Raw genomic sequence first — 24,046 nt, forward strand, 5'->3', positions numbered from 1 at the left:
AGATGATTTATGAGGGCATATACAATTTTCTATAATTTTTTTTCACTGGATTTCAAGTAACTTAAAATGTGCAAAATCATGTCCAAGGACCAAAATATTTGGTTAACAAGGAATCTTATGGCACAATATCTTCCTGATTTTCATTCATTATTTTCCCTAAAACTACAAATGGAGACAGCATGTCCATATCTTTCCCACACTCATGGCATGGTATACTCTGGCTGCTCTAATTAAACAGACATATATTTTGTCAATAGTAAATCAATCCAATTTTGTCAATCCTTATCAATAATTGTGTGATGCTCAACCACAAAATCCAAAAGATACCTGGAGACATTGACCAAGTAACCGTCTCATATACAAAGCAATAGTTAGCGCTGGTAGAGATAAACACCAAATGTTAGCCTTGTAATTCAAAGTAGAAACTTGTTGTGATTTGATGTCTTGCTTTCATGGGTCACAATACGTGTGACATCCTTTGAGTGCAAAAACTTGCCAAGCTTTCTCGGATGACATCAGCTGCATAATTTCCAATTAATCTCTGCCCGCGACTAAACTACAGTTTCTGGCAGAAAAAAACCAATCTGAGCAAGGGACTGCCGCCGTTCTTCTCTGAAACTGAATGTAATGAGCAATGAGTGGTTTCGGTTAATAGTTACATATTGAATGGAATATAAATGATGAACCTATAGCATGTAAAGGCGCTGTGCATGTCTTGCATCAAAAGTAAACCCATAGGCCCGTATGCACAAAACAAGTTAGACCAAGTCGAACTTTAAGCCCAGCCTAAACAACGAGGTACAACAAAGATTACCAACTTCTCCATGTTTGATTGTCACAGTAAGCATAAGAATTAAGGCACAAGTTGTGTTTACCCCTATATATCCTAAATAAAGACAAATACGTCAAAATTAAAACAAACTGCCAATACCTGTATTCATTAGCTCTGGTTTATGACCTTATTTGTTGAAATTGGTTGTGAATTAAAGGGTGATCTAAAACCTAATGAAGAAACGAGATCAAAAGTTGCACTTTTGTGTTCTAATCAATGCAATGAAAACACGACGCTAGTTTTAACGTGTTTATAATGGAAGCACGGCGCTGGTTCTCTTGTTAGCGAACGTGTTGTGTACAAATCAATAGGGCATGCAATGTAGCAAACTGCAACTTTTAAATTGGAATTTTCTTTGGATTTTTGTTTCGTCGTGTCTTTATTTCTTGAACAATTTCAACAAATGAGGTCTTAAATTCAAGCTAAAAGATGCAGCTATTGGCTTCTGGTTGCAATTATGACATATCTGTCTTTATTTAGGATATACAGGGGTGATCATAACTGGTACCTTAAGTTTTTGGCTTTCTGTAGTATACCACTGGATTATTTTGGTATTCGCCGTGCAAGTATCCCGGATGTACACTATTTTGCACCTCATGAGTGACAAACAAACATGGTGAAGTTGGTACTATTTGTTGCACTTCACTGTTTAGGCTAAATCTTAAGTTAGACATGGTCTTACTTATTATGCATACGGGCCATAGTGGCTAAACCCAAAGTTAGGATTACCTTTCAGCAATGGAAGAGCGCAATCTTGAAGCTCCATAACTACTCCTTCCAGCATTGGAAAGGCGTCGAGCATTACCAGACTAATTTGCTGCAAAAGCAAAATAATGTCCATGTGTTAGTCAGAAAACAAAAAATTTAAGTCTCATTTGACTAGGTATAAAGGTTTTTTTTTGCTATCATAGGTCTATTGAAATTTTACAATGATCAATTGCTTGTTTGCACATGTATTTTGATGTTAATTATTGTGTTTTCTTTATCAAATTTTGAATTGATCTCTGCAACACAAAATAATAAGCATTTCATATTGGACAACCTTACATGTAAATGGATGGTCTTTGCATTATAAAGGCTGCAGTTTCAAAATAGTCCATCTGCAAGACATGATGGTAGGTGGTCAGGTTACTAGCTTCTCCAGTTCTCCTATAAAATTCACCAGGAGACTGATTTCCTCCAAGTCCTGAAGTGATTCTTTATGTTAGAAGGCAAAATTTCCCAACAAATGCTGAATTTTTCTGTGGATTTCCCAATTAGATTTAGAGCTTGGTCAATTTGCCAACTCATCTGGTTGGAAATAAGTAAACTGAAAAATGTGTTCCAGGAAAAAAAGCGGGACTGCAAATGACTAAAACAATATAAAAAGTGCCGAGTTTTGGGCCAATAATTATTGTAATCTTTACTTACCTGATCTTTACCAAACACATCTCCTTTGGCGATGGAATAGAGTAGAGGGTTGGCAAACAGCGCACCAGCACGAGTTACAAGAACCCTCAGAGCCTGAAAAAGTCATATAAAATACATGTATGAAATCTGAGAAATTATTCAAGGCAAGACCGGCTTGAGCTGGACATAAGTGCTTTTGCATGGCTGCAGCGCAAGTGTGCCGACAAATCACCCGTGTACATGTAAGAAAGTGTATAAGAAAAATGTGTAAGAAAGCTCTGACCAAGCTTTCGCTATTAATACATAGCTTCTTCAGGGTAAAATTTACATGGAACAAAATTAAAAAGTCACCAAAAAAAGAACACACACCGGAATGGGTAAAAACGAAACATTCCTGCAAATATGTGTGAAAAAATCCTGCATGAAGACAGGACAACGTACGTATGTTGGCATAGACAAATGAAATATGAATCAAGACTAATACGCATTGAAAAGTATAGAATAATAATTATTACAATAAACATTTGTACTACAAGAGATTACTGATTTGATAATAAATGAATCTTATAAAGTGACTTAAAGGGGCATTTTGTGATCCACAGCCTCATCCCCCACTTTTCCCAAAAAAGTTGAGATTTTTACACCACTGGATACCTCTGGCTACATAATGTTTATGTACCAAATATTTCTTGCAGATTAATTCGTTTAGCAAAAATATCGCCAAATTTGAATTTCGTTCTGGTGCACCAGAACGAAATTACAACACATTGTCTATGGAGCAGTGTAATACACATAATCATGCATAACTCGCAAACGCAAAATCGGAATCAACTGAAATTTTGGAAATAAGCTTTTTCGTGGATATCTACTGAAAAATGTCATAAAAAGAGGATGCTAGGATCACGAAATCCTCCTTTAAACCGCTTGATTGATGTTGAATTCTTATTGAAACTACGTGGATTGAGATGAAGAATTGAGAAATCATCATTGCAAGAAGCGGTGATATTGTCACGATCAAAAACATATGAACACGATTTGGAAATATCAAAATTAATTAAATTGTCAGATTCATTAAATGTATTATAAAGAATATCATTGTAAGCAAAAGGATTAAGTTTGAGACCTAGCAGTCTATTAAAATCAATGGTGTTGTCATGACAGAATAAAGCAAATTTGAATTCATCATCATCAACATAATGATTAAATGGAAATAATTCGCCTGTACATTTAAAACAAATAAACCACGCATCATTAACATTACAATCAGTAAACACACAACGATTATGATACCATGAGTTGCATGAATTGCATAAAATACGAGATTGATGTCTTAAAATAAGTTTACAACAAGTATTACAAGTATTCGCCATAAGATGCCAACATACAACATACAAACATAAAAAACAAAAAGAAGTTACTTATAAAAATAAATAAAATAATCGTGGACAGAGCTTCGAGAAAGTAAAGGAAACGACGGTCAGGCCAAAATACTTCAAAACACCCAAATAATAAAGAAAGAAGGTAAACATGGATGAGAAAAACAAAATAGGAACGGGACCATGAAAACAGATCAAGGATGCATAAAAGCAATAAGTGCGGCCATGAAAACAGAGAAGATTGGAAGGAATGTGTGGACCCCGGGGTCTAACACCTCAGACCAAAATTGGAGGGAATGAGTAGACCCCGGGGTCCGCAATCACAGGTCAAAGAAGGAAGGAATGAGAGGACCCCGGGGAATGGATGCAGGAAAAATAAAAACAGGCCAACGTACACGGAGAAAACGAGACTTGCAATGCAAAAGCAAAGGAACATACAAATAAAGAATTATTAAACCTTAAGCATATAAGATCATTGGGTACAAACGGTTATAAATAGATATCAAAATACATTGACTGAAACTGTGAATGGTGAGGCAGAAAGTTCAAAATGCAAAAGTTCAAGAGTTGATGAGTTAAGTGAACCAACTTTCTTACTAGTAACCATGGTAACCCAAAGTCATACAATTTATGGATGCAGTTCATTATCATTAAATACACAAAAATGTCAAGTAATGTATCATAATGCATCGTCAATTCCTTCCAAACAAAATTTGGAAGGCTGCATTAAACAGGGGGGGGGGGGAGATACAAGTAGGATCATATATTGTCTATCATGTCTATGTAGAGTCTGATGTCGGTGCCCACAGTCTTGATGAAGGTCTTCTTGCCGGTGTCGTGTGCCAGACCCCTCTCATGAAGAAATCGTAGTAGTATATATGAATATTAATGAACTCTACGTCATCCGCGTCATACATTTTTTAATTATCGACTCGTACAGATCATGAATGATGGTATTAACAGGGCTGTGACACTCGTATTCAATCCCTGTATAAAAAGTGAAGTCACTTCACGGCAGTTTGATTGACATTGATTGACGGTTACTATGCCGGTTGCTATGAAATCCAGTGCGCAGCCTAAAACTTACGTACTTGTGAACGGCTATGATGCGCGTTTGGTCAAAAGGACTTATCCTGTATTTGATTGACAGTTGCTAGGGCATTTGAGTGCGCAAAATTTGATTGGTTAATCGTCAGGTTAAAATCTCCTCAATCTTGAACGACTGTCGAGGAAGTCTATTTCGAGCTATTTTTCCAAGATGGCGCCCATCGACTGCCAATTATTCGGACCCTTTCCGGCAAAAATACAGCTTATTTAGCCAGTCTCGTCATGGGGTCCTCGGTTATAATATTTTCCTACCACATTGAGCTAACTCCTCAGCTATTTGGTTTTTCACGATATGATAGTAATGGAAAGATTCGACCAAATGTTCGCCGTTTTCGCCATTTAATTTTTTTTGAAACGATGACGTAAACATGCATCAACTCTTCCACAGAAAATACACTCCTACACAGCCATGCCATCACATGCATGAAAGCGCATAGGCTGAATGACTGACTTCGTTTGCGCAAACGAGTGGCTTATCCTATAGTATATTAGTACTCGAGAATCCTTGGTATTAATAGTAGGGATGCCCACTCTCAATACAGTTTCCACTAGAACGATTTTTCATGTACCGTGTGCGTGCACTCACACACGTATTGTCTATGGAGAAACTGATCGATACAAGAAATCCCAGGCCTGTTAAATGGCGTACATACTTGTTTTGATCCAAATGTAGGCCTATATCAGGGTGTTTCAAGAAATTCCTGATTCCACCAGAAAACATTAACCAAACTTTTTCCTGTTTGGTCAGTAAATAGAGAGGACCTTCCTGCATGAAGAGATCAACTTTTTTAATGAAAAATTTAATGAGATGAGAACTACAACAGGTTGAAGTGACACCATTCCGTGCATCAGGTGTTCAAACGCAATTATCTCCGAATTTGGAGTGAATCAGACAAGCAAACTTACATACTCATAAAATTTAACTATTTATGAAGACAAAATGTGTAGGATGTTAAGAAATTTAAGAATGTTTAAGCCTACTGCGGCCCATCTCAAATCATGCACTTCCCCGTGCACTTCTCACTACCATGTCCATTTCATAGGGAGTATAAAAACCGGGGACCATCATGGCTTCCATGCACACACAGTGTATTACTCAATGTAGTAAAGATAACCTTTGAGTTGGAGCACATTTCTCAAAATTGGTAGTGATTAATGTTACCAAACTTATGCCATGATGAAATATAATAATTTTTGAAGATAAAATGTGCTGACCTTAAAAGATTGAACAATGTTTAAGACTACCGCTTTTCATTTGAAATAATGCACTTATTGTTCATCTCCTCTATGGAGATATTTTCCATGGCGGCCATCTATGATCATGCTTGAGGTTTCACCAAACAAACCATGGGTTTTGAGGTCTTATATTTTTTGTTGTATGTCAACAAAATCGATTAAATATTCAGGATGATCTTATTTTCATGTTGTTATAAGCAAATATAATGTTCCAGATAAGATAGTTAATAAATACATTAGAAAAAGTACCTTAAAGTTGCACTTTCTGTTAGTATTCCTTTTGGACTTTAACTTTTAACATGTTCTAGCAGCCCTATATAAAACCGTGACACTCGAAAGGCCATATCTCTGGAATGAAACGTCCGATTAAGATTATTTAAACGCCAAAATGTTTCTTTCATCAATTCCCATCAATAAGGTAGGTCTGAATCAATTTAAAAGTACTTCAATTTTTAGTGGACATGCCTATTAATAGATCTAGCTCGTCACCACAGTGAAATTAATTAACACACACACGGCGGTTGAATTTTAAACCACAGTATTATAGAAAAGTGTACTTTTGTTCCAGTTTCTAACCAGTAATTTCGAATTCAAGCATTTTAAACAACAGTAAGTGTACATTTCGTCCAGTTTCTTACCAGTTATTTCATGAGGTCAATGAATTATGGTAGTGTAAGCTTACCAATATTAATACCAAAAGCTGTGATAGTTTCTGCACTGTACATACTGTACAACTCTGTACAGTGTGAGTATGTACGCGAGTATAACAACTTGAGCAAGTCACAATATTTTCTCAAGTTGATTTATCCTTTCTATAAATAGCGATGTATACAGAAAAAATATACACAACCACGTTCTCCGAGTACTGTACATACTACATAGTATAATTTAAAACTCTAGTCCGGGACTCTGGCGGGGTACACCCATCGTATGTGTACATGGACCTAATCCATGGGTTCCTACAAGGCCGATGACTGGACCGATGACACACATTCGATGGGTGTATCGTATAATATGTGTGAGTTACGGCTTTTGACAATTGGCTCCCTAGTCCTATCCGAGGTACTCACACGTCCGTCACTACGATTTCCACCAGGGGTAGCGGGGGTGAATGACCCCCTAAATTTAAAAAATATTAATTTTTCACCCTCTATTGGGAATATGTGCAAGCTCGGGGGTGAAAACTGACCCTCTAGCTACTTTTGGACTGTACTCCTACCCCTGACTACACTGCAAAATATTTTTCACCCCCAAGATTTAATTTTCACCCCATGTATTTGGATTTTCTGCAAGCTCTGGAGTGAAAAACACAGGAAAACAACCCCCGACTTTTGGGCCTTAATGCTGTACCCCTGATTTCCACTGTCCTTCTCCGTACGAAGGTCTGAGACTCCTGAGCATATCTGGTCCAGGGTACACATAAAATACCACGTTTTCTCATAAATACCACTTCCTACCATTCCTCACGTGAAAATGAGACTTAAACAAAACATATTTGGTGCATGTTCGTAAATTTTGAGCACATTTGAGGATGGAAAATGTTTTGAATTCTTTCTATAAATAGATGCCGTCAGTGTGACGTCATCACCGCGACGTGAGTTCACGGTGCCCCGTTTTTACGTACGTAGGGCATTCATGGCCCTAGTGAGGAAGGAACAGGGCCATGATGTTTCGGGCTACCCTAGTCCATACATTCGACATATAGCGGGGACTCTAGTCGTCTCTACAAATATGTCAATGACAGCAAGAACATGATGAAGTCTAACTTGGAATTTGCACATCATCTTGATCTTGATACTGCCCGCAGTCCTAGAGGAGTAAAACGGTTAGGTTGATATGCGCATGCATGCAAATTTTAGTCTATAGATTTCTTGTAGATGTTGGGTTATGTTGGTTTTAAATTGTGTGGGATCTATTATGTTTAAGGGGGTACTACACCCCTAGCCAATTTTTTGCTTATTTTTGTGTTTTCTCAAAAATCATAGTGCATTAGTGACAAGTAAGATATAGGGCCTAGATATGTATATTATAGAGACAAGGACTATAACTACTGCACTGAAAATTCAGCAACTCAAGGCAAGTAGTTATTGATTTATTGATCAAATATTGGTTTTCCTAATTTTTGACTGTAACTCCACAACTGCTGTCTGTGCTGAAATAAAATTTCCAGTGCAGTAGTTGTAGTCCTTGCCCCTATAATATACATATCTTACTTGTCACCAATGCTCTATAATTTTTGAGAAAAATGTAAAAATAGGCACAAAATTGGGCAGGGGTGTAGTACCCTGTTATCCAAATGATTTGATCGAGTAATTTATCAACTACATGTATCCACGACAACACAATACTATAGGGACTGTGCAATAATTATGTCTACACCCAGGGTGATGTCTACACCCTGGGCCCTTAATTACTTAGTAACTCGGGGTCTGAAACAGTAACTTGGACCCCGAGATAGTAACTCTTTGTGAACACAATTCAGAATATTGATTGGGAACAAGTAAACTGTATTGATGATGTTGATGACGCTCTATCTAAGTGGCAATCATTGTTTAATGAAGCATGCGATGAACATGCACCTTTTAAAACTACATGTAAGCGTATAAAGGGGCATCTCCCTGAATGGGTAGACAGTAATTTTCTTAAATTGTGTAAGGATAGGGATTATTTTTATGCCAAGGCTCATAAAACCAATGACCCTGATGATTGGGAAAAGGCTAAGTCAGTTAGAAATAGAGTTAATAATATGAAATTTTATTTGAAGAAGAAGCACTTTGAAAGGGCAATTAATGATAATGTACATGATAGCAAAAAGTTATGGAAAACACTTAAAAAAGTAATTCCAAGTAAAAAAGGTAAGCCAAATTAGTATCTCGGGGCCCCAAGTTACTATCTCGGACTCCGAGTTACTAAGTCGGGGCCCGAATTACTATCTCGGACCCCGAGTTCCTATCTTGGGTCTGTGTTACTATCTCAGATACCAAGTTACTAAGTTGAGGCCCCAAGTTACTATCTTGGACCCCGAGGTACTAAGTCGAGGCCCCGAGTTACTATCTCTGACCCCCAGTTACTACGTCGGGGCCCCGAGTTACTATCTTGGACCCCCATCTCAGGGTCCGTGTTATTATTTCAGACCCGAGTTACTAAGTCGAGGCCTGAGTTACTATCTCGGACCCCGGGTTACTATCTTGGGGTCCGTGTTACTATCTCAGACCCCAAGTTACTAAGTTGAGGCCCCGAGTTACTATCTCTAACCCCTAATTACTAAGTTGGGGCCCCGAGTTACTATCTCAGACCCCGAGTTACAATCTCTGGGTGTGTGTTACTACCTCAGACCCGAGTTAATAAGTCGAGGCCCCGAGTTACTATCACGGACCCCGAGTTACTAAGTCGAGGCCCCGAGTTACTATCTCAGACTCCGAGTCGGGGTCGAGTTACTATCTCAGACCCCAAGTTACTAAGTCGAGGCCCCGAATTACTATCTCGGACCCCGAGTTACTACCTCGTACCCCGAGTTACTAAGTCGGGGCCCTGAATTACTATCTCAGACCCTGAGTTACTATCTCGGGGTCCGTGTTACTGTTTCAGACCCCGAGTTATTAAGTCGAGGCCCCAAGTTACTATCTCGGACCCCGAGTTACTATCTCGGGGAGAGTGTTACTATCTCAGACCCAAGTTACTAAGTCGAAGCCCCGAGTTACTATCTCAGACCCCGAGTTACTATCTCGCGGTCCGTGTTACTGTTTCAGACCCCAAGTTATTAAGTCGAGGCCCCAAGTTACTATCTCTGACCCCGAGTTAATAAGTCGGGGCCCGAGTTACTATCCCGGACCCCGAGTTACTAAGTCGAGGCACCGAGTTACTAAGTCGAGGCCCCGAGTTACTGTCTTAGACCCTGAGTTACTAAGTCGAGGCCCCAAGTTAGTATCTCGGACCCCGAGTTACTATCTTGGACCCAGAGTTACTAAGTCTGAGATACTATCTCGGGCCTATCTTGGACCCAAGATACTAAGTCCGGGCCCGAGTTACTAACTCAGATATCGAGTTACTAAGTCGGGGCCCGAGTTACTATCTTGGACCCTGAGTTACTATCTCGGGTCCCGAGTCGAGGCCCCGGGTTACTAAGTCGGGCCCCGAGTTACTATCTCGGACACACAAGTTTTAAGGTGTATTTTGGACGAACAAGTATACGTAATTCGTGGCAACACTGATTAGTGTATATTTCTATGCTGGGCTTTTTTCATGAGCCACTCCCGCCTAGGCGGAAGTACCTATACACCCTACGCAAGTCAATTGAAGCCGTACAATTTATCGCTAATTTACGACCATAAAATTTAGACACTTCTCTTGTCTGTATTAGCATCAACTCTCTCATGTCACGTTTTCATGTCAGAAATTAACATAACTCCCGAAACCGAAAACAGAAATTATCTTCGTTCAACTTTTCAGTAGGCAACAAAAGACTAGAATAAACACTCTAGTGTATGCCACAACTTTATCATGCTCACAAGTGAAAAAGGACATTGAAGTTCATGATTCCCATTGTGCTACATGTGTATACCACTCTCATGTGTACAACAATATTATCACTATAGATGATTTCCATTGTGCTATACAACATTCCCATGTATACTACAACTTTTATCACAGGTGGAACAGAGTACTATAGATGATTTCCATTGTGCAATACAACACTCCCATACTACAACTTTATCACAGGTGGAACAGAGCACTATAGATGATTTCCATTGTGCTATACAACACTCCCATGTGTACTACAACTTTGTCACAGGTGGAACGGAGCATTATAGATGATTTCCATTGTGCTATACAACACTCCCATGTATACTACAACTTTATCACAGGTGGAACTGAACACTATAGATGATTTCCATTGTGTTAGACAACACTCCCATGTATACTACAACTTTATCACAGGTGGAACAGAGTACTATTGATGATTTCCACTGTGCTATACATGTACAACATTCCCATGTATACTAGGCTACAACTTTATCACAGGTGGAACAGAGTACTATAGATGATTTCCATTGTGCTATATACAACACTCCCATGTATACTACAACTATATCACAGGTGGAACTGAACACTATAGATCATTTCCATTGTGCTATACAACACTCCCATGTATACTACAACTTTATCACAGGTGGAACAGAGTACTATTGATGATTTCCACTGTGCTATACAACATTCCCATACTACAACTTTATCACAGGTGGAACAGAGGACTATAGATGATTTCCAATGTGCTATACAACACACCCATGTATACTACAACTTTATCATGGGTGGAACAGAGCACAAAGATGATTTCCATTGAGCTATACAACACTCCCATGTATACTACAACTTTATCATGGGTGGAACAGAGTACTATAGATGATTTCCATTGAGTTATACAACACTCCCATGTATACTACAACTTTATCATGGGTGGAACAGAGTACTATCTGATTTCCATTGAGCTATACAACACTCCCATGTATACTACAACTTTATCATGGGTGGAACAGAGTACTATAGATGATTTCCATTGAGCTATACAACACTCCCATGTATACTACAACTTTATCATGGGTGGAACAGAGCACAAAGATGATTTCCATTGAGCTATTCAACACTCCCATGTATACTACAACTTTATCATGGGTGGAACAGAGTATTATAGATGATTTCCATTGAGCTATACAACACTCCCATGTATGCTACAACTTTATCATGGGTGGAACAGAGCACAAAGATGATTTCCATTGAGCTATTCAACACTCCCATGTATACTACAACTTTATCATGGGTGGAACAGAGTACTATAGATGATTTCCATTGAGCTATACAACACTCCCATGTACACTACAACTTTATCATACAACACTCCCATGTATACTACAACTTTATCATGGGTGGAACAGAGTACAAAGATGATTTCCATTGAGCTATTCAACACTCCCATGTATACTACAACTTTATCATGGGTGGAACAGAGTACAATGATGATTTCCATTCAGCTATACAACACTCCCATGTATACTACAACTTTATCATGGGTGGAACAGAGTACTATAGATGATTTCCATTGAGCTATACAACACTCCCATGTATGCTACAACTTTATCATGGGTGGAACAGAGTACAAAGATGATTTCCATTCAGCTATACAACACTCCCATGTATACTACAACTTTATCATGGGTGGAACAGAGTACTATAGATGATTTCCATTGAGCTATACAACACTCCCATGTATGCTACAACTTTATCATGGGTGGAACAGAGCACAAAGATGATTTCCATTGAGCTATTCAACACTCCCATGTATACTACAACTTTATCATGGGTGGAACAGAGTACTATAGATGATTTCCATTGAGCTATACAACACTCCCATGTATACTACAACTTTATCATACAACACTCCCATGTATACTACAACTTTATCATGGGTGGAACAGAGCACAAAGATGATTTCTATTGAGCTATACAACACTCCCATGTATACTACAACTTTATCATGGGTGGAACAGAGTACTATAGATGATTTCCATTCAGCTATACAACACTCCCATGTATACTACAACTTTATCATGGGTGGAACAGAGTACTATAGATGATTTCCATTCAGCTATACAACACTCCCATGTATACTACAACTTTATCATACAACACTCCCATGTATACTACAACTTTATCATGGGTGGAACAGAGTACAAAGATGATTTCCATTCAGCTATACAACACTCCCATGTATACTACAACTTTATCATGGGTGGAACAGAGTACTATAGATGATTTCCATTGAGCTATACAACACTCCCATGTATGCTACAACTTTATCATGGGTGGAACAGAGCACAAAGATGATTTCCATTGAGCTATTCAACACTCCCATGTATACTACAACTTTATCATGGGTGGAACAGAGTACTATAGATGATTTCCATTGAGCTATACAACACTCCCATGTATACTACAACTTTATCATACAACACTCCCATGTATACTACAACTTTATCATGGGTGGAACAGAGCACAAAGATGATTTCTATTGAGCTATACAACACTCCCATGTATACTACAACTTTATCATGGGTGGAACAGAGTAATATAGATGATTTCCATTCAGCTATACAACACTCCCATGTATACTACAACTATATCATGGGTGGAACAGAGTACTATAGATGATTTCCATTAAGCTATACAACACTCCCATGTATGCTACAACTTTATCATGGGTGGAACAGAGCACAAAGATGATTTCCATTGAGCTATTCAACACTCCTATGTATACTACAACTTTATCATGGGTGGAACAGAGTACTATAGATGATTTCCATTGAGCTATACAACACTCCCATGTATACTACAACTTTATCATACAACACTCCCATGTATACTACAACTTTATCATGGGTGGAACAGAGCACAAAGATGATTTCTATTGAGCTATACAACACTCCCATGTATACTACAACTTTATCATGGGTGGAACAGGACACTATCTATTGTGCTATATAATGTAAATTATTTGTAGTATCCTGTCCCTCCTGTGACAAAGTTGTGGTATACAAGGGAATGTTGTATAGCACAATTAAAATTATGATTTAGGTGTCCCTTCCCACCCGTGACAAAGTTGTGGTATACAAGGGAATGTTGTATTGTTTAAATCAAATCATCTTTACTATCCTATCCCACCTGTGACAAAGTTGCGGTATTCATGGGTATCTTGTAAAGCACAATTTTAATCTTCTATATTTTACCCACATGTAACATTTATGTTCTTTGTGTTTTATATTTTAAAGAATGGTGCAAACTTCAGTAAATGAACATGTGAAGCCATTGGCTGCGAGTTTGGGTGTCAGGGCATCTGATGTTTTGCAATTGATCTTCCTAGAGGTGAGTTAAGGTTTACACTATATGTTTTGGGCAGAATTTTCGGCCGAATGTTAAATAAATTTAGCTTAGATTTGCAAGTTTCATAAATGAAAATTTGGCAATTATTTCTTGATATTTCTTGATTTGTTTTTTAATATATCTATAAAAGCAATAGTTTTGCCATTTTAACCCTCCCAAAAAACATCATGCAAATGGGGTGGAAATGACACTACTTATATCAATCATTGGGATTTCCTTAATAAAACCAATACCATTCCTCATGTGTGTCAGCTTTACTTGTCTCAATATTCGAATGCAAATGCTGCTAGTTCATGCTACCTTCTAACTCGCCTTATGAAAGACGTATATAGAACATATTGACCATTTTAGGTGGCATTTTGTCTTTATTTGTATTTTCAGATAGCTAACTCAAATACTACACCTTACAGATACAATAGCTAGCTATGTCAAATCCATTATGTTCATTTAACTTAAATCAGCAAAGAAAAGTGTTTAAATGGGATTTTGTGAATTTGCATAAGTCAAAAAGCTGTTTTGAAAAATCACATCCTGTACGTTAAAGCAATTCTGTGCACAACACCATAGTTAAGTTTGCCACCTTAAATATCTACCGTATATAATTTTTAAAAATTCTGTGACTTATTTATAATTATATTACTCTTACGACCCATTATTCAAAATCGCGCATTGTGATTTTTTTTAAACACGTCACATGAGAGCCCATTATTCTGCAATAATGGGTCAAGCGCCATAACACTCTACGCACAGCATTACGCTGTGCAATATTTCCGCGATACACGCTCCACCTTGAAGTAAACAACTGAAAATATATGTGCCAAAAAATGATATTTTCTCTTTAAATCGCACTATTTTCTGGTAATAGAATAGAAATAAAGGGTGCAGCATTATCCTTTACACGCAAATAATGTGTCCTTGGCAGTAAAAACGTTTAAATAATGGGTGAGGACACATTATTTGGGTGTAAAGGATAATGCATTACCCTTTATTTCTTAAATAAAAGGAAGGTCTGAAAATGTTGTGTTAATTATTATTAATATTCATGTTATTCTCATTAATAACTTTTCTGCAGGCACTAGCACTGTCTAAGGAGTAAGGATTCCTTCAATATTTTGCAGATTGAAGCAGCCTTTTAACAGGCAACAACACAAAGAAAAAGAGAGTATAGAGAATCAAGAATGCAGCAAATAAGAACTGCCCTGAAGTCTTTGGATGTCATTATTGGAACTTAATAACAATCCATTGCCATAGTCCATTTGGGACAAGATCCTTGAAACCAATTGATATTTTATGTAGTTGCTAATTTATAATAGATTACAGGAATACAATGTAGGCCTATATGATATGTGCAGCCACTGTCATCTGTGTATCAAATATAACACAGAGGTTGCATACTGGATTGCAGAGCTGGATTGATGGAATCATCGCCAACTGTTAGCATAGCAGGAGATAAGCTATGTGTATTATAATTTGATGCGCCAATAGAAAACTCTATCTCCTCATCATTTAGCTTCCAGAGATTTTATGGTCATCCAGTGTTTTATTCAGTGATGCTAGATGAGGCTGTTTTCATGGAGTTTGAATAAGATACATTAAAATATCTGTATAACTGAATGTCATCACCGTAACATTATAGAGAGGTTTCTTGATTGACAAGTGTATAATATTATGGTGAATGACATACATGTAACAGGGCCAATCGTGGATCCTTGTGACAGGCTTTGTCGTCTAGATTTTAAAGGGGAGTGGTTACTCACTCTCTAGTATGATGCTAGGCGAGTGGTCAAATCATTCTCTAGCATGATTGCTAGGAGAGCTGTTAACATTGTATTTGAACACAGATATTGGAACATCTGTGATTTGAAGTGATGATTTTTATGTGAGCTGGCTATCTGGTGAATATAACTGGTATTACCATATAGTCACATAACAGTAAAACAATTAATTCTTAAGGTTGGTCTTAACCCTCAGGGAATTATGGGCCTCATAACTGCTAAATTTTTGGTCTTTTAAAATGACAAAGACTTGATGAATTCATATGCGAGGTCAAATTTGGGCAAAAATGCTCAGTTATGGAGAAAATTAAAAAACAATTTTACCCAAATTTTCATGGGCATTGTACCAAAAAAATTCTTTACAAAATTAATTTTTAAAAACCTATTTATTATTCATTTTTTAAAATTTTGACCAACTTTGAGAAATTTTTACCAAAACTGGTTGAAAAATGCTCAATTTTGCCGAAAAAAAAAACATGAAAAAAAGCCTGATTTTTCGCTCAATTTTCATTTTTTTTTTGGTGAAGTTGATCAAAATTTTAAAAAGTAAATGGTCCTAGATATCTATACGCTGGCGAAGTTACGTAATAATCGGATTAACTACCATAGCAATAGGTACAAACAATTTTTGATTATATCGCGCTGCACTTACTACGTTCATGCGGTAACTCTGCATTGAACCATAGATGTCAAAGAAATGCTAATCACTTGCACCTGTAAGATTAGTCTCTTTGAAAAGAGCGGTATTGTATTCAATCTACTATATGATTGACGACAGGTGATGAGTGCAACCTGCTTGTAGTGCAGCGCGGTATATTCAAAATTGTTTGCACCTATTGCTATGGTAGTTAATCCGATTAATTACTTAACTTCGCCAGCGTATATCTAGTTTTTTGAAAATAAAAATTTTTACTGAAGAATGTTTTTGTTGTTGCCAAAAATAATTTGGGTAAAAATTGGTTTGAATGTAAAGGTTTCTTGATCAATTTTCATGAACACAGCAATGAAATTCAGACATGGAACTTTCATAACTTTCAGCTAACTCCAATTAGGCTGGAATTAGCAAAGTCAAACACTGAAAGGGATGCAAATTATTATAATTATATTCTCACAGTACAGGGTGTCCCAGAAAACATCTCCAGAAATAGACAATATCATCAAAATATTTTAAAAGCAGTGGGTAGCTCATTGTGCACATTATATACACAAATTTTATTTTAATTCGGTTGGCTGGATGCAAAGAAATGAGTGATTGATCACACAATGCACACATCAACAACTCATTCCAAGTTTGATTAACAGGCACTTTTGTCACACTTGCTCACCCCTTCGTAAAGTTTGTGTATCTCATTCAATTCAGTCCTCTGATCTATTTTATACGATGGTATTATGTTAATCATGCTTGCACTGAAGGTGAAAAACGTGAGTGAATATAACATTTGATCTGCCTTTACTTTGATACACAGTGCCTGAATTGTAAGAAACTTAACATGGATTGCAGAAATTGGATAGCTATACAATTAACAGATTTAATTCTTTACGCAATATGTTAAACTTTCAAAAACCCAAGAAATACATGATTAAGCTTAGAGCTTCTAATTTTTATACTGTGCTATATTATGTTTAATGTTTTAATTTTTTAAGTTAAAACTTTGCATTCATGGCAATATTTGAAGCAACATTTTGTCCAAGAAAACTTTGATTTTTGCAAGCTTTCCAGCTTTAATTCTTTGTGTTGTGCAATGTTATATTGCAACTTTCCAAAGAACATGTGAGCCAAGAATGACAATGATCAAGTGCTTGTACATCTTTACGTGTAATTTTTGATACCATGCAACATTATGTTCAAATTTTAAAAGATTTACATTTTACATAGCCATTTCTTGGAAAATTCTAAAACATTAATTATTGTGTGAGAAAACTTTTTTTGTCAGCTGGAATTCTTTATACAATAATTCTTTATGCAATAATTATATTAATATTAACGAAAAAATATATTTACAAGTACCAAGCACCATTTTAGATTCAAGCTTTAATATCACACAGTATTTTCACATTTTAACAAAAATTTATTACATGTTTAGCAAAACACAGATTGTGTAAGAAGAATAAAAAGAATTTCACCAAACAAAACACAAAGTCAATTGATAAGCATTAGTGTGCATTGTGTTGAATGATCTTTCTTTCAAACTTAATGAAATGAATTGAGATGTATGTTATGTAATCGCTCATATCTTTGCAATCAGTCAACCGATTCAAGTGTGTAAGATGCAGAATAAGAGGGCTACATGCTGTTTTTTATGTTTTGGATTTGGATGCTTATTTGTCAGCTTATGTCAAAATTCATTCACCTTGTAATCTTTTTCTGGAACACCCTGTATATTAATTTAATTTGCTAGGTAACAGTAAGGAACTCCTTTAAAAGTTTTGCAAATTTCAATCTGCATAATTAATTAGAGCTGATTTTGACTTGTCCAAAAAATTAGTCATAATTGAAAATTATGCAGATTGAAATTAGCAAAAAGTTAAATGTAATGTGTTTCTAGATAGCCCTTACAGCTACCCACATTGCAACATTATAACATTTCCATTAGAGATAGAATTCAACTTCTTTTTCACAAAATGTTAGTTTTCACTGTCAGATATGTCCTCTTTTAAATTTGGCCTGAGCAAATGATGCAATAAAAAGAAAATCACTGTATAATACCAGCACATAAGCCGCCAATGTGAGCCACTCCTTCAAATGTGACTGGTGTCGGTCCCGCACGCCTTGTATGGAGAGTATTGTGAACATTGTGTGTTAAGTTTTGAAAAACATGAAGTTGTTCTCCTCAGCAAATGTTACAATATGACCTGATTTTAAAAAAATTGTCAAATCAGCAGTTTTTAGGTAAAAAAATCCCTTAAGATGGGTAGGGGTTTCAGATTGCCATCAGCACACCCCTGTTAAAATTTAATTTGAGCCCCCCTCCCCCCAACATTTTTTGTTTCAAATGAATGAGCATCAAGTCAGAGTGAGAATCTTGGATAAATCTGCCATATATGATTAAAAGTAAGTTTTATTCAAAGTGTCATATTAAGGGGACTGTGTATTCTCAGAAATGCATTAATTAAAAGTGCTGTAACTTTAAATTAAACAAAATTTAATGCAAGTATATATTTTTGTTATGCAAAAGTATTTTTTGAAGAAACTTCAAAAAAGCACATTGTTTTGCCTTAAATTATTTGGAACACACTGTACCCAAATTTGGATTTCATGGGTTTTTTTTGTAATTAGACACTCCATTCATGGAACGGTTTTTCATGATTTGGATATTCCCAGCAAACACAAAAACGTTTTAAAAACGTTTTAAATAAGTTATATTTTGGCTTTTGGTTTAGGTAAAAACGTTTTAATAACATTAAAATGTCGGGTTATATAAAGGTCATGATAACGTTTTAAAACGTTTTGTATAAAAACACACTACAACAATATTTTTAAATGTTTTCAAAAATGTTATTGTAAACTATTTTTGCAAACATTTTTGCCAAATATTGTGTCAATACTTAAATAACATTATGTTAAAATGTTTGAACCCAGCAAACACAGAAATGTTCTTAAAATGTTTTTTTCAAAACCTTTTAATAACATTTAAATGTCGGGTTATATAAAGGTCAGGAAAACGTTTTTAAAACGTTATTGAAAATATTTTGGGCAAACATTTTTCGCAAAATATTTTTTCAACCCCAAAATAACATTTTGTTTAGAATGTTTTGTATCAAGTTTTCAAGAATGTTTTTGGAATGTTATTAAAACGTTTTATACCCTTTATATAACCCGACATTTAAACGTTTTCTGTAAAACATTTTGTTTGCTGAGTACTAGATTATCAAAAAATGTTTTTTAAGGTTATGAAAACGTTTAATACTCTTAAAATACCCTTTATATAACCCGACATTTAAACGTTTTCTGCCTTTTATAACCTTTTGCGAATGATGTTGAAAACGTTTTGTGTTTGCTGGGTTAGTCTCATTTTTGAATTTTTGAATTTTCGTCTTATTTGGTCAATAATTCAAAATAAGGCCTAAGCGCGAGTCTAGGTTACAAAAAAAACACAAAATCCAAGTTTTGGATTTTTCCTTCCTATAGACTAGTGTGTTCCAAACAATTTTAGTCAAAATCATGAGGTTTTTTCTTATTTTCTTCAAAATTGTTCTTTTCACCCCAAATTTGTATTTATATTTAGATAATTTCCTTTCCAAAAATGTATACTTTTATCTTGGATTAGTAACTTTTGGGCCATTCCATTTAAAATCCACACCACCCCTGTGGAAGATTTAGCTAAAGTCTTTCAAAGAGGGAGTATGAGTTTTGAATAGAATAAACCATTGGGTAACTTCATTTGAAATACTCACTCCAGCTGTGGAAGATATAGGTAAAGCCATAATACAGAGGGGAGTATGGGTTTCAAAATGATAAACCCTGACCAGTTACATTTGAAAAACATACTCCCCTGTGGATTTCAACTGGAATACTAGCCCATTATGCATTTCTGAGAATGCACAGTCCCTTTAAATATAATAAATTAAATGAAAATATAAATCATAGTCAATTGAAAACATACCAGTTACATTAAATATCATTTATAGAAAAATAAAGTTATCTATTACTTGACTGAGTTTGTGTACCAAACCAAATTTGATTGATGGGAACAAAGAAAAATATTGTTAGTAAATTGCATGTGTATGTATATTGTGACATGCATAAAAACAGATGGTTGAGTGGTTCTAATAATTGCACAAGTACATGATTGCTATTATTGTATGTAAACGAGAAATTACGTTACTTTTAGTATTTCAATTTTAAGTGTTCTATTATGATGCTATAATAATAAACAGTTCAAGAGAGAAATTAAACATTAGCCAGTGTAATTATTGCATGTTTTACTGTCTCTTACCAGGTATCATGACTATCATCAGGGTTATAAATATATTCACCAGTGTTGCAATATGTCGGCAAAATTCATGACATATTTTTTTTTTTTTGAAAAAGGCACAAAAATCATGGAAAAGTTCAGGAGGAGACTGGATGTGATATGTCTATTTTGACATCACTATTGGGTCACTATCATGAAATCTTCACAAATAATTAATTCGAAATCATAAAATGTGTTATGTGTTTGCTAAATCAAAATGTGACATGATCTGGTCCATGGGGCCAAAGTCGGCAAATTTGAAATTGAGATAAAAGCAAAAATATGGAGTAAAAAACAATAAAATACATAAGAAAATACACATCACAAAACCTCATAACTTTAGAACCAAGTATGCTAGACCCTTGGATGTTTTCAGTATATGATAGCCTAATGATACTACAATGTAATAATTAGAGTAACTCAATTTTCAAAAATGCCTCCTTTGGCCCCCATGGAGCAGATCGTGTCACAAATTATGTTATTCCAAAACCACTTTCAGCATTGTAGTTTCGTAAGGCTTGTACTTTCATAATGCGTGTCCTGTACTGCCTTGAAAAGTCATGAATTTTGGTTTAAATTACAAACATTTCATAAATAAATGTGGAATGTATTGTTAATTGAAATTCAAAGAGAAAGTGACCATCCAAACTTGTTAAAGACAGGCATTCAAGAAGGAAGCAATATATCAGATCAATAATGGGTGTTTGGAGGCCAATGGAAGTACTATGACTACCACAAACAAAATTGATGGATACAAATGAAAACCCAGCCCATCCCCAACATGCCATTAAACCTAGAATCCGTACCCTAAAAACCCAACCTGAATTACCTTAAACCCCAAACAGTACCCTTAAACCCAACAAACACGTACCCTTAAAGCCTAACTACTTGTACCCTTAAACCCTTAAACCCTAACACGTACTCTTAACCTCCAAAACGCAGGACTAACCTTAAACCCCAACACTTACCCTTAAACCCAAACATACCTTTAAAATTCCCAACAAGTTAACCCTAACCTTTAAACCCAAACCCAACCTACCTGTACCCTTCCTTAACCCCCAACATGTAGGCCCTGGTCCCCAAACTATATGTACCTATATGTCCAACAAGTCAGACCTACCCTTTAAACCCAAACCCAACCTGTAGGCCTACCCTTAAACCCCAACACGTAGGTACCATTATTCCCCAAACTGCACCTTTAAACCCCAACACGTAGGCCAAGGCCTATCCTTAAACCCAACCTGAACTGCCTTGAACCCCAACCAGTCCCTGAAACCCAACATACAAACATGTACCCTTAAAGCCCAACCGCATGTACCCTTAAACACCGACACGTACCCTTAACCCCCAAACGTAGGCATACCTTTAAAGCCCAACATTTACCCTTAAACCCCAACATGTACGTGTACCTTAAAAACTCCCACAAGTCAGACCTGCCCTTTAAACCCAAACCCAACCTGTAGGCCTACCCTTCCCTAAACCCCAACATGTAGGCCCTTGTCCCCAAACTGTAGACCTATACGTAGGCCTAACCCCAACATACGTACCTTTAAAACTCTAACCTAAAGTCAGGCTTGTCTTTAAAACCCAAACCCAACCTGTAGGCCTAACCTTAAACCCCAATATGAAGGCCCTGCCCTAAATCCCCAACCTGTACCTGTAGCTGTAAACCACAACACATGCCCTTAAACCCCATGACATCTACGAAACTCCAACATGTACCCTTTAATCTCCAAACCAACCCCCTGAAACCCATGTAGGGCCGCGTACCTTTAAAATGCCCCCATCCATTACCTGACACACAATGACAGGCCAGATCATTTTGGAATTTGGAAACCGCATAGGCTTAATTCTGTGGCATAGTTTAAAAAACACTGAAATATTGTCTAAAAACGTGACAACAGCGAGCAGGAAATTGTGCATACTATTTGCCACCGTTTTCCTATTGTTTTTCTGTGCCTTTTATGTATTGCAAGATGCCCAAAACACACGTGCCTCCTATTTTTCTGTAGGCCAATGCTCTTTAGCCTGGCTTCAACATTTTGTTTGAGGTTGGTCATATCAAGACCCAAGCGTGTCTCGCACGGAACGACCATTTAAACAAACAAACGAAAGTAGGCCTAAATATTATACCACCTATGGCTAGAATTTTCTTTGGATGTGGGGGATCCAAATTTACAAAAAGTGAGCGTCAATGAAATTGCGACCCCCCCCTCACCGATACACCTACTTACCCCTACGCTAAAATTTTATTGAAATCAGTCTTTTTGAATAAATTAAACACACTATCTGTGGTCATTTGTGACTCTCTATATTTTGGTCATCAATTTGTTTTTCTTTCAAACCTCCCCGCCCCCCCCCTCCGTATAATTGGGACCCATCCCTTTCCGAAGAAAAAATGAGAGCCCCTAAGCCCTAAACACAGATCCCATGGAAGTATCAATCCGGAGCAGACGCCAGTACCAATCTGTTAAATACAGCCTTGGATACCTTCATCAAATGAACGGGTTATTTTCTCCTAACATTATGCAAATACGAAAATACCAACATGCAAATTAACCTCAATGCACACCGAGTGTATATAAGTACTATCACCATGATATCATAGTATACTACGACTCTGTCACGGTCAAAACGTGATGAACCACTGGTTTTTCATGGCAACGGGATCATCGCGCAGCACCGGCTGCCATAGCTTGTCGTTTGATTGGTAGAAGCTTCTGATGCTGTTGTTGCATCTCCTGCGGAAGGTGAGGTGAAATGCCATATTTGACAGGGGCATCCTTCAGACCGAATCTCTATCTTTCATCTTGACGAATTTCACTATGACGGGTTTTGGTTTTGAGCTGTCTGGTTGACGGGTGGGAAGGCGATGTACGTTAACAAAGGGCATCGTATCTGCTCTGGGATGTTTGAGAGTGTTCTTCAGAAAGTTGCGAACAACCAGCTCAGAGTCCAAAGGTGTTTCTTGCCGGATACCATAAAAGAGAAGGTTTGTCTTTTTACTATACAGTTCTGACGAAAGGCGTTGATTTTCAGGGCTTGTATTTCCTTCATTAAAAACTTCGGTCGAAGTTTTGCCACAAGTTAAAAAAAATAACGGTTAGTTCATGAAAAAGAAGAAGTGAAATTTAGCAAAACGCGACGAGGTTTATTTGCCCGTAAGAGAGCTCTATTGTTCCGCTATTATACATTTCCTTTGGAGGCCTGCGGATCGAGGATTACGTAATGGTCAATTCAGCGGTATGCATGAATTGTGTACAGCGTGGTGTGATCAAGGCATTGATTGTTGCCAGCACCGAGGACTACGGACGTCTAATTTCCAGCGCTGTACTTTGTGTACACCTTTTGGTCAAATTGTATAAGGATGGCGTATTTAGTTCAGATAAAACAGATATGAGCCTAGTAAAAATATTACTATCAAGCTTGTTGTAGGCCAAG

The 24,046-nt window shown here is 36.8% G+C and overlaps 1 protein-coding gene across 1 annotated transcript in view; it reads right to left on the reverse strand.

The window, feature by feature from the left end:
- LOC140152517 (malate dehydrogenase, cytoplasmic-like) overlaps nucleotides 1–24,046 on the reverse strand; it is a 124,925-nt gene that overhangs the window by 46,262 nt on the left and 54,617 nt on the right. Inside the window, exons 2-3 of the mRNA XM_072174868.1 lie at nucleotides 2,243–2,335; nucleotides 1,562–1,649 (exon numbers count right to left, since the gene is read on the reverse strand). Of these exons, the coding sequence (XP_072030969.1) occupies nucleotides 1,562–1,649; nucleotides 2,243–2,335 (181 nt within the window). The remainder of the gene's footprint in view (nucleotides 1–1,561; nucleotides 1,650–2,242; nucleotides 2,336–24,046) is intronic.

This window comes from Amphiura filiformis, chromosome 5, assembly GCF_039555335.1.
Source record: "Amphiura filiformis chromosome 5, Afil_fr2py, whole genome shotgun sequence".
Classification (NCBI taxonomy): Eukaryota; Metazoa; Echinodermata; class Ophiuroidea; order Amphilepidida; family Amphiuridae; genus Amphiura; species Amphiura filiformis.